Source organism: Cynocephalus volans, chromosome 15 (assembly GCF_027409185.1).
Source record: "Cynocephalus volans isolate mCynVol1 chromosome 15, mCynVol1.pri, whole genome shotgun sequence".
In the NCBI taxonomy this organism is placed as follows: Eukaryota; Metazoa; Chordata; class Mammalia; order Dermoptera; family Cynocephalidae; genus Cynocephalus; species Cynocephalus volans.
Genome location: NC_084474.1, coordinates 67481900 through 67496009, shown reverse-complemented (window position 1 = coordinate 67496009; position 14110 = coordinate 67481900). Strand labels below are relative to the sequence as shown.

At 29.4% G+C, this 14110-nt stretch overlaps 1 protein-coding gene across 3 annotated transcripts in view; it reads left to right on the top strand.

Moving 5' to 3' along the window:
• CSMD3 (CUB and Sushi multiple domains 3) overlaps positions 1–14110 on the top strand; it is a 1171099-nt gene that overhangs the window by 446065 nt on the left and 710924 nt on the right. For 2 of the 3 annotated variants that reach the window (XM_063079088.1, XM_063079087.1), the window contains 2 exons: positions 3602–3679; positions 10672–10759. In XM_063079088.1, coding sequence (XP_062935158.1) covers positions 3602–3679; positions 10672–10759 — 166 coding nt within the window. The remainder of the gene's footprint in view (positions 1–3601; positions 3680–10671; positions 10760–14110) is intronic. The other variant, XM_063079089.1, reaches the window with a different exon arrangement.

The window sequence follows — 14110 nt, the reverse complement described above, 5'->3', positions numbered from 1 at the left end:
CAGTACAAAAGAGGAAGAAAAAGGCATTATTGTACATTTGAAAACAAAAGTTAAAAGCAGAAATAAACTAACAAAAACGGCAAGATACAGGTGACTTGCTCATAAGAAATTATTTTCCTTTTCAAAGAACTATTATGATCTGATGGAATTGCAGGTTTAAAATTACAGCTACTACCACTTCCAGGATACGTTTTTATGAAGATAAATACTACAAACTTAGAAGATTAAGATAAATACAAAGTTAAAATATTGCATTAATTTTATTTTTATTATCATATTAGAAACTAATAGAAGTAGAAAATGAGAGGAGTTTCAATATCTTTTGATGACATTTAATAAATAATTCCATTGTCTTCTCTGAGAGCCCCATACAAACATGAAAATAAATTATTTCTACTTGAAAATAATGTTTTACTGACTAATGCTAAACATGTCTGTTTCTTCTTTGTCAAAGATAAATGTTCTGTAGATTACAAATTTTCACTATATATACATAACAATGAAATAGAATCATTAATTGTGGCTATGTAACTTCTGGGATTATGTAATAGAGTCCATTAATTTTCAAATAAGGAACTTAAAGCCAGGATATGTTTTATGACCTTAAGTTGCAGAATGGCAGTGATAGAAAGACCATTTCATCTTTTCCAAACTTCCAGTTGATGTTTGAATTCCCTCTATCACATCTGTATAAGATCAGTTTCCTAACATTAAAGACCAACACCAGCACTAAGATTATTACATCCAAATACCACATGTTCTACTTACACAAATATAGATTCTCTAAGATAAAAAATAAAGTTAGGGCTGGCTGGTTAGCTAAGTTGGTTAGAGCGTGGCCTTGTAACACCAAGGTCAAGGGTTTGGTTCCCCATACAAGCCAGCCACCAAAAAAATAACAAAAATAAATAAAGGTAGATGCCACCTATTCCACAGGAAAAATTAATATTGAAAAAAAATTGAGCTCTTATTTATATATATGCATATGTGGTTAATTTTTATAGTAGGCATTGTAATCTAAACCATTTCAAATAAGTGAATTCAGCTTATTCAAATACAAGTTAGATGAGGTTTAGATAACATTCGTTCAACACGACTTTTTGTGTTTTTAAATGGAATTTATGTTCAAATTGATTTTATATTATTATCCATTCACACCTTTTAATCTCCAAAAACAAATATTCAAACTTCTGCATCTGTATCATATTTATTACAGTTTTTACTTTTAAAAATACATTTTTTTTTTTTTTTTACTCAAAGTAAATTGTCTTATAGATACTTAAAAAAAGAAAAATAAATAAGGCTAGGTCCTTTCAGAACCAGGAATGCAATTAAAATTTTTGGCCTGAGATGAAACTTGGTTAGCTGGAAGCATTGGCTTGTTTTATTTTAAGGTGTTATCCTTGACTTCACCCAACCAAATAATCAAGTTTAGCTATAAGCATGTACATAATCCTGTCCCTCTCCCCCCACATATATATACACCCCCAAACACACACATTTATTTAATGACATGCTATTTATAGCATTGAACTCTGATTCATAGAATTTTCTTCTGCAGATTTCTTCTTTGGGTTTACAATCTTTTCATTTAATTTTCCTTATTATTTTAGAATTCCAGATTTGTGTTAAAATTACCATGAAATCTTCAAAGTCATTTGTAATACTTAGAAAGTCAACTCTTAAACATTTCAGAGGAAAGTAGAGGTAGATTCCTACTTAAAATTCATGTCTGGAATGGCAAAATCTAGATTTATATCAGAAAATACAAAATGCAAATTTTGTTAAAAAGTATTTTGAAACAGCAGGAAAATTCACAAGTGGCAGAACTAAATTTAGAGTAGTTGAACACTTCAGTAGAATTAAACCTTAGTTTACCATGGGGGTGAGGGTGGGGGTGGAAGAGAATCGCAACAAAAAGCATCACTTGAGAGGGATGTAGCTATTCTTTCACTATAGATAAGGGTCACAGATAAAGAATCTTAAAACTAGAAAGAGACTGAGAAGTCATGCAGTCCTAACTTAGTATTTTAATAGAAAAAACTAAGGTAAGAAAAGGCAGATCATTGTCCAAAACCACACAACTAATAATTGCTAAGAATCAGATCTCTTAACTCCTTTTCCAATGATCATTTTTGGGTTTTTTTTCTAAATATGTGATATGAATAAATAGTTTATAACTGCTCAGCCCTGTCTCTAGCTTCCTACTTTTCAAATTAACAAGAAAAAAATTACCTTAAAATGTTCCAAAACCAATAAAATATCCGTAATTTTAACGAATTGGGTAGAATGACAATTCGGAATTAGTGAAATGATTATTTTGAACTGAAAATCAATTTTGCTTTTTAAAATTTTATGGCATGAACGAAACCTAATTGTGTAATATTTATGGTTGTTTGTCAGAATAAAATTGATAATAAGTAATATGTAAAGAATTTTAAGTTACAATTGAGAAAGTTAAATATATCCCTTGCATTCCTGTTCATGATGTGATTTTTATTTTTTATTTTTATTTTTATTTTTTTTAGAAAAATAGTTGATACTCAAATATCTCATTAGGCAGATTGCATATATATTTTTTTAATTAGTGGGGTTTCGTTTAAGTAAATTTTCTTTATTTCACTTGGTGTTATTTAAAATCTTAAATAGCCTTCTGAACTATCACAGCACTTTTTAAGAAATTCATAGGAACTGTAGCTAATTAAATGATTTATACTTAAAAGGAAATAATATTTCTTTTCCTTCCTCTGAATTATTTGAAAAATATTTTTAACATATTTTATTATTAAAAATATTTCCTAAGCTGGTCTATTGAATTTAAACGTATCTATCTTTTCTTAGCATACCCAGTTATATTTATTTTAATATAGTGCACAATAAAATACCTTTCCTTTTATGATATTAATTTTTAATATCATAAGATAAAAAGTAGCAGCAAGGTATTTTAGATGAACTCCCAGTAGTTGTAATTCACTTTTATACATTTTGTACAGTATGGACTGACATCAATCACAGTCAATAGCAATGATAGTGAATGGAAATGATTATTGGCAGAATTATGAAAATCTATTCCAAAGTTTTCCAATTTTACCATTTTCTTAAAAGTGTCTTAATATTTCAAATATGCTAAATTTTTAAGTAACAATTTATTTTAAAAATCAAGTTTATTAAATTCTTTTCATTAATCTAATGCCCCAGCATTTTTTAGTTTTCTAGTTTAATTTCATAAAATTGGATTAATACAAGTGGTTTATGATAAAGTATTAAGATTTTGCTTGGATAGAAAAAGTTGGATAGTTTTAAAAAATACCTCTGTGTGTGTGTGTGTGTATACACACACACACACACACAAACACACACACACACGCAGGTTTCTCTCTATAGAATATATAAAATCATTCTATACTGATTAGTATATACTCCTCAATGACTATGTTGCATTTTTTTCCTTTTTGATTTTTCTCTGGGTACCTTATATCATCAGGCTTAAGAAAGCAGTGTCTTTAACTTGCATAATTTCATGCTAACAAAATTTGTTAACTTGAATTTCATTTAAAAATTGTATTTCCTGATACATGTTTTTGTTTGTTTTCTTAACTAGTGAAAAAGGCCATAGATTTTAAATCTAGAGGATTTAAATTGTTTCCAGGGAAAGACAACAGCAACAAGTTTTCTATCTGTGAGTGTACTCCTTTTTTGTTACTTTCTCTAGTGCAAGAGTTACATTTGTGGTGTCTGTGTTGTTTGTGTGTGTTTTATCAAAATATTTGTGTATTTACCAAATTAACTGCATTAATATCTATATAACATGCATGATGAATATTCAGTATTTTATTGTATTCAAATGCATATTTAGTTAGTTCATGGATTAAAGTGGCAAGCTCCCAAACTCAGATTGTTTTTTGCTAAAATTTATTCCATTTTCAACATGTAAAAAAAAAACTCTTTTGATCTCATGTGTTGATGTATTGATTAATGTCAAGTTTTGTAATTCTAGGATGTAAGGTAAAAATTCCTGAAAATCCTAAATTGGTGGTCTCTTATAGGAATTTTTGTTTGAACAACCCTAAATTTCAACAAAAATGTTTTTCTAAGGAACTTTTTTTTATAATAGCAATTTTTATTTAAGTAAAAAAGTATTCTTAGTGTGAGTTAATTTATTCAAATCCTTTGAGTCAACAGTCTTTTGTAAATTAATTAATTGATTAATTATTTATTGTTACTCTTTTGAAAATCTAATGAAATGTCCTGAAATACACAATTCTGTTTCCAAATTCAGGGCTTTATAGATCATCTGAAGCCCATTCAATAATCTCAGATAAAGAATAACTGAATTAGAGTATTCATGTATATTACCATAAACAAACAAGGAATAATTTCTTAGTAGACTTATGCATTTTTTGTGGTAGAACTTAATAGAAGTTGGTAGAAATTTCCAGCCTCACTGCTCATACACATGCTATTAGAAACTTTGAATCAAGTCACTTATAACACGATATGATAGTAAATGACAGTAGTTATTATATATTATGTATATGTTAATACTTTTTATTCTTCAACAAGAATATATTTTTAACTTTATATATCTTCAATTCAAAATCACCTGATAAAATATATTTATAACTATTTATTTAACAAATTTATTCATTATAGTTTTATTTAGAAAAGGTTATTACCTGTATGTTTATTGGCTTGTATATCTAAACAGTAAATAACACAAATTGAGCTGTCATGTCAATTATCAAGAAACAAACTTGGGGCCTCTATTTTATCAAATATTTTATGGTGTCACAGTTTTAAAATATGATATTTATATTTTGTTACTTAGACTTGAGAATACTAAACCAAATCCTGCAGATATCAACAAGAAATCACTGATCAAATTGGGTCACCCGTATGTAAAGCACTAAATAGTTAATTTCAAAGTATTTAGCTGTGTAAATATGATTTTTTCATATAATCATAGGGTTAAAAACATTTTCAGAATTGATAACTGTGTGTTTTTAGGAAAATGAATAATGCTACATATGACTCATATATAAATTATTCAATACATTTTGGAAACACACATATTTCCTGTAATAGAAAATGTGAATAGAAAAAAAAATGCCAGGTGAGATGATTTCAACATATCATATTTCATCATGTCAACATGAAATAAAAGTCAAATGTTTGCAGAATTCAATATTAGGTTTACTATTTTTTTCTAATATTTTGTCTGGCCCATGTATTTATTTTGGAATTCTAAGTAGAATTACAGGTATAGGATTGATTTGCCCTTTTGTCATTTTGTCTACAGAAATGTTATTTTATGTGCTGCTTGCTTCAAATTTCCAGATGTTCTGGAAAATTCAGGCTGTTTATACTAACAAATGTGGGATTTGTCAAAGCACTATAAAATGTATATAACTTTCTACACATGTTTGTGTATTGCCTTAGTGGAAATGCAGATTATTTTTATCGTTCTTGTACATGGGTTATGTGGGTGAACAAAAAGGGAATTTACCTGAATAAAAAGAATCTCTGACTTAAAAAAAAAATCTTTTAAGGAATATTTGCTCTGAGATTGTCAGGTAAAAAGTTAGGATGAGGCAAAAATGCTAATAATTACCTTATACTTTAAAACAAATCTTGAATTTACCCATCGTATTTTATTTAAATTTTTTAAAAAATACTTTTTAAAAAAAAATTTTACTTTTGAATATAAATAGTTCTCACTTCAACCAAAACAAGATATTTATGGCAAATTCGTCATAGTCACAAAAGAGCAAGGCAACATCATTTTAAATTTGATTTTACTACAATTTTTTTTAAGTATTTAATAACTGGTTTCAAAATTATATTCTCTCATGGTTGTTTGTAGCAAAGGATTATATTGTTTTAATTTGAATATTTATTATATATCTACTATTAAGTAAGCATTTGGGTACTCATCTTGATTAATATCATTTATTTAACAGGGCAAAATAATTAAAAAGAAAGACAATCTTTATCTGACATTCACCTTTTGAAAGAAAAAAAAAATCAACCTAATTTTCTTTGAAAAAAACATTAATTCTATTACTGGAAGGGCCAGAACTGAACATAAGCATGGAGGACATGAAATATAAACTTTGCCAAAGAGTGTTTTCCCACAATGGCACCTTTAAAGTTTAACTAAGAAATGAATAAACAGGAGTTCGGGAAGCTCCAGTAGTGTTCATGAGGAGAACTTGATTGTTTAAAGGTTAATTCATATATTTTTTTCAGCTTTAATACCTGAGATCTAAATAACCCCTATCTATCCCTTCTTGTTGTTCCTTAAAAATGGTAGGTTTGACAAAAAAAAGAAAAATAGAATTCTTTTTTAAATTTAAAAAAATAAAAACATATATATATTTTTTTAAAGTGTTGAATTTAATGAAATAGTAGTCTTGCCAACTTTTTTAGTAGGCCCTTCAAGAATACAAAAGTGGAATTATAAAGAAACTGAGCCTCCCATAAATTATTGTATTTGTCTTTTCTATTCTTCCAATCCATATTTTCATTTATTCATATTATCCATTCATTCCACAATTCTTCCATGGCAGCACCATGCTAGACTAAAAAGGTTAAATAAAATATAGTCTCAGCCCTGAACAATCCAACATTTTACTGGGAAGCAAACAATATAAGAGGCAACTCTGTAGAATCAGAAGTGTGGTAGTTAAAAATAATGACACACTACCTATGATGTTTAAGTTCAAAAAAATATCCAAAAGCACTGCATTTTATATGTTGGAATGGAAATCTAAATTTTAAAAATCTGAGAAAAGTTGCAATGTAAGTAGTCGGAAGAGGCAATGGGGAGGTGTTTTAGAATCTACTTATTTTAATTTTATAGTAAATTATGTGCTATATAAAATCAGAAACCTTAATAAAATGTACTTATAATAACAATATTATATTTTGATGTTGACTAGCTTTAGAGCATTTTTTAAGATAAAACATGCAATAGTATGGTAAATTAATTAAGATTTCTGAAGTATATTTTATAAACACATATAACAAAGACACTTCAATGTTATAAGAAATAAATAATTCAAATTCTAAAATCCTATAAATTCTTTCCACCTCTTTTCCACTGATGTGTAGGGAAAAGGACATATGTTGCATTAATAATAATAAAAAACCCTTAAAGACCAGAGCAAAAAGACTTTTTTATAATTGATAACCTTTTCAAGAGGCAGCAACCAGCCCATATACGTGAACTTTTACTCATGTTTATAGCATACTGCATGTTATTATTCAGATTAAAAGAAGTGAAAATTATAAATCTGTCCAATTGCTTCAATTGCATTATATATTGAAAACAGCATATTAAATGAATACTAACTTCATTTGAACATCTTAGTATCACTTAACTACGGGTAATTGTGAAATATCTAAATATCAGAGAACCTAAAAGAGTATACATTTTGTTTGTAATTTATTTTTTATTTTAATCATTTATAATTAAAGAATAATAAATACATGTACTATGCAGAAGTTTTTCCATTATCTTTACATTTTACATTGGGAAGTCTTTTCTCAGTTGCAGATGTCCAAACACAGTGGTTTAAATGATTCTTCCAAACAGAAATAACTTGAGAATTTAAATCATAAGAAATGGAATTAATCAGGTGAAAGTGGTGAAAATTATTATGCTCTGCATTTTAAGGTAAAATGTATGGAAAAAATGTTTTGAATTTTAGTTAATGACATAGTTTCTTCCTTGCTGAGCTTTCTGAACAGAAAGCTTTGTAGACAGCTTCCTGTCAGAGGTTAAGAGTAGGATAAGACTGCCTGTGTTTAAATATAGACTCTGGCTGGCATTAACTAGCAATATGACTTGGGACACATTTCTTAACCTCCCTTTGCCTCAGTTTCCTCACTTGTAGGAGGTGTATAATATTAATAGCTACCCTCACAATCTTCATTGTTGTGACAATCTTAATTGTGGTGAGGATGAAAAAGTTAATACACATAAAGTATATAGAATAGTCCTTGAAACATAATACTGTGTTAACTATCATTAAAATTCATATAAAGATATTTAACAAAGTCTTACTTTTTGTGACAATGATGATGGTGAAATGGAAAAAAATGGAATTTTTCTAATTTTTATTTTTTAAGAAAAAATATTCACAAATTGCTTGTATATTACCCTGTAATCTGTATTATATAGTGCAATATAATAAAGTGATTAAACCTAGGTCATGCTACCTCTTTTCCTCATCTCCACCCATGTCAAAAAAAGTCATATTTTAATAATATATACTACAAGATTTCCAAAACCTTTTTAAAGATTGGAAAGAGGATGTTTTCCATAGAAAACACTCAGTTCACTGAAAACAATATATAAGGCAGTGTTGCAGTGTTGTCGATCAAACTAGGATATATTTATTGAGAATATATTAACCTCTATCTAGGCTTTATGGATCTATTAAGATAATTATAAATTTTTCTTCTCTCTTTATGAAGTATATAATCTCTTTAATAGATGACTAAGGGTAAGTGAAACTATTAATTTATAAAGTGATAAAATAATTTAGAAATTAAATACAAAATTTTCCAAATAAAATACTCCAAGTTATGCAAAAAAAAAAAAAAAAACTTAGAGAATAATATGAAAGAAATGAGGTATTATCTTTTGAAAGAAGTGGAATTTGAGCTGAGTCTTGAATATTAGATAGGATTTTGATAGCCAAAGAGAAAGAAAGGAAAACTTGGAGACATGGATAAAACACAGACAAATGCATGGAATGAGTGTGTCTGAACAGGAAAACTGTGTTAACAATAAAGAGGCAGCTGGATTTGAGTGATGGAAGCACCTTGGTAACTAATGAGAAATACAATTGATGCAGTAGAAGAAGTAGAGTCACTGGAAATTTGAGCAGTAAAAAAAACTGTGTTTTAGGAGGTTTAGTCCTCCTCTAGTATTCAGGATGGATTAGAGGTGAATAATAATGGAGTCACAAAAGCATCAAAGTGATTAAATTGAATTTGAGCAGACACATGAGATGACAATGGGCATTTTGGCACATTATCTCATAGGCCATTGAAGGAACAAGGAAGGAGCCTGGAAAAGATGACAAAACCATAGATTATAAGTTATTAGCAAAGAGGTCATTTCTCAAGCCATGAGGGAAATACAAAATATGGAGAGCTGTGGGTCAGTACCTTTAAATTTTTCCATTGTTACAGAATCAGCCAAATTAAGAGAGTGGCCAAAAAACTCAGAAGGTAAAAACGATTTAAATAGCAAGTTAGAAGACCAAAAGAAGCAAAACTACCACATGCTTTCAATCAGTGAGCATGTAATTAAGTTCACAAGAAGGATATTGATGACAATACTTACAAAGTAATTTTTTTAGCATTATAGAAACAAATGCAAAATTTCATATCTAATTAAGAAGATGACAACTTTACCATAACCATGACTGTTGGGCCATTATCTGGTTAGCTATTTTTCCTATCTCATGAATCAATTTGAACACAGTGACCAATTTAAAATAAATGATCCAGAGATCCAATGATTCTCAACTTTGATTTTACATTAAAATCACCTTGAGAGTTATTAAAAAACAAAAACAAACAAACAAGAAATAACTGATGCCCAGGGTTCTACTTTAGACTATTTGCAGTAGAATATCTAGGGATAGAACCAGGAATTTTTGTTTATTACAGAAAGATCTGTAGCTGGTTCCAATCCACAGTGTAGGACAAGAAACATTGCAAGGTTTAGGTTTTTTCTTCTCTGAAGTCTCTACTTAGGCATTATTCTTTTCTTAAAAAGAGAAAACAAATTGGTGAAGAGCAAAACAATAGAAGTTATTCTCCAGTTCACTGTAAGGTTGAATTTATAAAGCAACATCACTCAGATGTTTCAAAAATAAGTGGTTTAATAATCTTCCCACTAAAAAATTTATTTGGGGGATTTAGTTATTCAATGTGATCACATTCAGTGAAAAAAATGAATAAATCACCTTCGATAATTGAGTGCTCTGAAGAAACTGCTAAAAATGATGTGCAATGACTGAGTAAAACACAGTCATAGGAATTGGTTGAGGGTGAAGCCATTATTCCGGCTTTCAGTATTATATGTGTATTATGAATTATGATTCAGTGACATGCTTAGTAATTTGTACCATTGTTTTACTTTAATAGTGGCAGACTGAACTGTTTTGTTACATACCAAATACAGAAGTGTTAATAACTTTAAACTTTTTCCATAGGTTTTTATTTTTCTATTGCAATTTTAAAACTAACAGGGACCCAAATGACACTGACATAACTACTGGTGACTTCTTTACAGCCAGCCAACAATTAATGGAAATGCTGGAACTGAGACACTGGGAATGTGCTTTCAGAGATTCTGCAATTTGATACTAATAAAGTGTTAGATGTTAATATTAATATTTAGAACAGTATGTCATTGAATATGAGCATCGTTTTTTTCTTATACGTTCATAAATAGGAAAAAATGTTTTGGTCTTCATTATTAGTTTATAAAATTATGTTATCTTTCTATAGTTAAATGATAGTGATTATAATAACAAAATACAAGAATACATTTTATGTGCATTTTTATATTTTTAATTCATCCTTGATTTTCTAATCATATGTATTTTGTTTGTTTGTTTCTTTTTTTTTTTTTTTCTGCTGTTACAGTAAATGAGGGAGGTATTAAAACAGCTTCCAATTTATGTCCAGATCCAGGAGAACCAGAAAATGGGAAGAGACTTGGATCAGATTTTAGGTAATATTTTTAATTGTTTATTTTATTATTAATCTTTTTGAAGTTTATTTTAATTTATATCTTTAAAATAACTAATAATCTGGAAATGAAGACCTGTTAACTTCAAACTGGCAGCTAGATTATTATTATTATTTAAAAGTAACTGATAAATAATACATCAATTTTATCAGGATACTTTTATTGGAGTTTATATCATTAATTTCTTCTTAGGTAGTAAGCAAAAAAATCATGAGATTTAGATTTTAAAGGTAAGAGTTTGAATTCAAATTCTGCTACTTATTAGTTTTCTGGTCTTAAGTAAATTGCTTAATTCTTTCTGCCTGAGTTTCCTCTTCTGTAATATGTAAATTGAACTCATGGGGTACAATGGTAAGATTCAAATGAGATAATGCCTTTGAAACCCTCCAGCAACTGTTCTATAAACATCTTATTTGTATTTTCAGAAGTAAACATAACTTGAATATGTTTTATCTTCATCATAAAATGAATTTATGTTTTATTAATTTGAAATTAAGATTACCAACAACCTAGAGAATGCATATAGTATACTGTAAATTAATTAATTTACATAACTATCAAATAATACTTTTTAAAATTCTTGAATATTTATTGGTCCTCTGTAGCATTTTACAAATAAAAAATATAAAAAATATGGGGCTAGTGATTGGCCCACTTGGTAGAATGTGGTGTTGATAACAGCAAGGTCGAGTCAAGAATTCAGATCACCATATCAGTCAGCCACACACACACACAAAAGATATAAAAAGTATGATCAAAATATTTAATGATCATTTATTAATTCTTGGTACATAATTGACTATGCATATTTATTGGGTACAGAGTTGAATGTCAGCACCTGTGTACAATACATAATGATCAAATCAAGATAATTAGTATATTCATCTTTACAAAACATAATCAATCTTTGTGACCTGATAATTTAGTTAAAATTCACAACTAACTGTTTACTCAAAGTATCTATGATATATTAAATAGCATTTTTCAAGTCATGAAGATGTAATCGCTAATTTTGGAAAAGCATTCTGAAGTCAAAAATAAAATAAGGACCAATATTCTATATAAGAGAACAAAGATGTCTTGGGGGGACACACACAATTGGAGAAGATCCCACTCTCATTTTACTGGAAGAATTATGTGTCCAGCCTGCAGGGAAGGAAAGAGCCTTACATTGAGGAAGAGTTTGATGAGCTGTTCCAGGAAAATAAAAATCAGTGAAGCTCAGTTATAGAGTGTAAATGGGTGAAAAAAGTACAGAATGAAGTTGAAGAGATAAGGAGAAACTAGATCTCTTCTGCAGCAAGGTAAATTGGCAGCCATTCACCTTAATCCAGATTTAAGATATATTTTGTTTTAAGCACAAAGTATTCTTTTTTTTAAATAGGAGCCAACATTTCAAACTCTTGAGACTTCACACACACACACTCACACTCACACACACACACACACACACACACACACACAGATTTTTGTATTCTCTTGTTATATTTGGCAACTTAAACCAACATACTTTCATGGCTACATCTGCTGAAACAAATTAATAGCTCCTCTCTCAAAGCTGAGCAGGCTCTTGGTGGTTTACCATGATTAACCTAGGCTACTTCATTCGTTTAGGACCCACTTATGATGGGAAATTGTAAAAATTTGAGAGAATGACCTGATCCAATTTATATTTTCAGCAGATCATATTTTCTGTGTTAGGTAAATGGATTGAAGGAACGATAAATTTTAGTTAGAAGACTACTACAATAGGCCAGGGGAAAGATGGCAGAGACTTGAACAATGGTGTTGGCAGTGAACTAGACAGATTTAAAATATCTTTAGAAGATAAAATCGTAATATCCAATGATAATTTAATGTGGAAACTAAGAAAAACAAAAGAATAAAGGATGATTCCCAATTTTCTGGGCTTGAACAACATGAGTACAAAGTAAATTATAATATCTAATAAAGTGTGGAAATCCAGAGGTTTGAGTAGAAAAATTGAGAACTCAGTTTTGAAGTTGTAAATTTTTGGTGATTTAGGGATTATCAGGTGAATATGTTAAGTCAGTAGTTGAGTATAATTGAAGTTCAGAGATACCAGGAAACCATCAGAATATATGTTATAGAGAATATTGTAGTAACATGAATAGATGACATCATTTAGAATATGTAGGGAGACAAGAGAACATGTGACATAGTCCCAGAGGTCTATACTGTGTGATGCACTGATGGAATACAAAGAGCTATCCAATTATGCTCATAAGTGACTAGAGAGATGGGAGGATACCTAAGAAGGTGGCTGAAACAAGAGAAGGAAGTCCTTTTAAAAGAGGTTGAGAAGTATTGAATGCTATCCAAAAATTGAGTATGATGAAGAAAGGAGGAGGTCTCTTCAGTTTCACAACACAGACGCTGTTGACAAGAGTTACTTCACTGGAATGACAGACATTGAAAACAGAATGAAATAGGCTGAAGAATGAATCTAATAGGTAACAACTTCAGAGCATCAAGTTATCTAAAGCAGGAAAATAATAATAATAATAATAATAATAATGATAATAATAATAATAATAATAATAATAATAATAATAGTGGAGCAGTTGTCGTGTAGTCATTATGAAGTCAAGAGAGACTTTCCTTTTAGAGATTCAAGAGAACAATAATCCCGTAAGTAAAAAACAAACAAACAAAAACTGCATAATTTTGTAAGAGAGAATAAATAGGATCACCAGAACAGGAGGAAGGGAATTATTTTCACTGTAACAGGAAGGAAGATAGAGAAGTGAAGGGAAGATGCTGCTAGGTTTGCAGATTTTTTGATGGGAAGATAGGAGAGTTCATGTTTAATACTTTTACTTTGGTAATGCTTCATCAAGCAAGATCATTTTATGAAAATGTGTGTGTAGGGAGATGGGGATGGACAGGAGAGGAGGTTTAAGGCAGAAAAAAATGGACAATAGTTGTTACCAAGAGCAGGAGAGTAAGCTTGATATGGAAATGTTGCCTTGCTAGGTAATTTTCAGTGCCCTTTTGAGATTGATGATAATCAATCTGCCTAGTTAGATGACTTCCATCTAGCATTACTGAGCTTCCCAGGTACAAATATAAAAAGAATTGTGCAAAATCATGATAAAACTCAGTGCATTTGGGAATTTGCCAATAATTCTTTCAGTCATACAGATCAAAAACATGATTGTAGAGCAAAGAAATCTTCCAGTAGAGGTATTAGTTGGTGGTCCTTTAAAAGGGGAGTGAACTAGATTGTCTTTCAAGGTCAGTTTCTGCTATGAACATATCACTTTAGAAACAGTAGTTGAAGTGTTTATATACTCATCTGTTTCAAAGGGG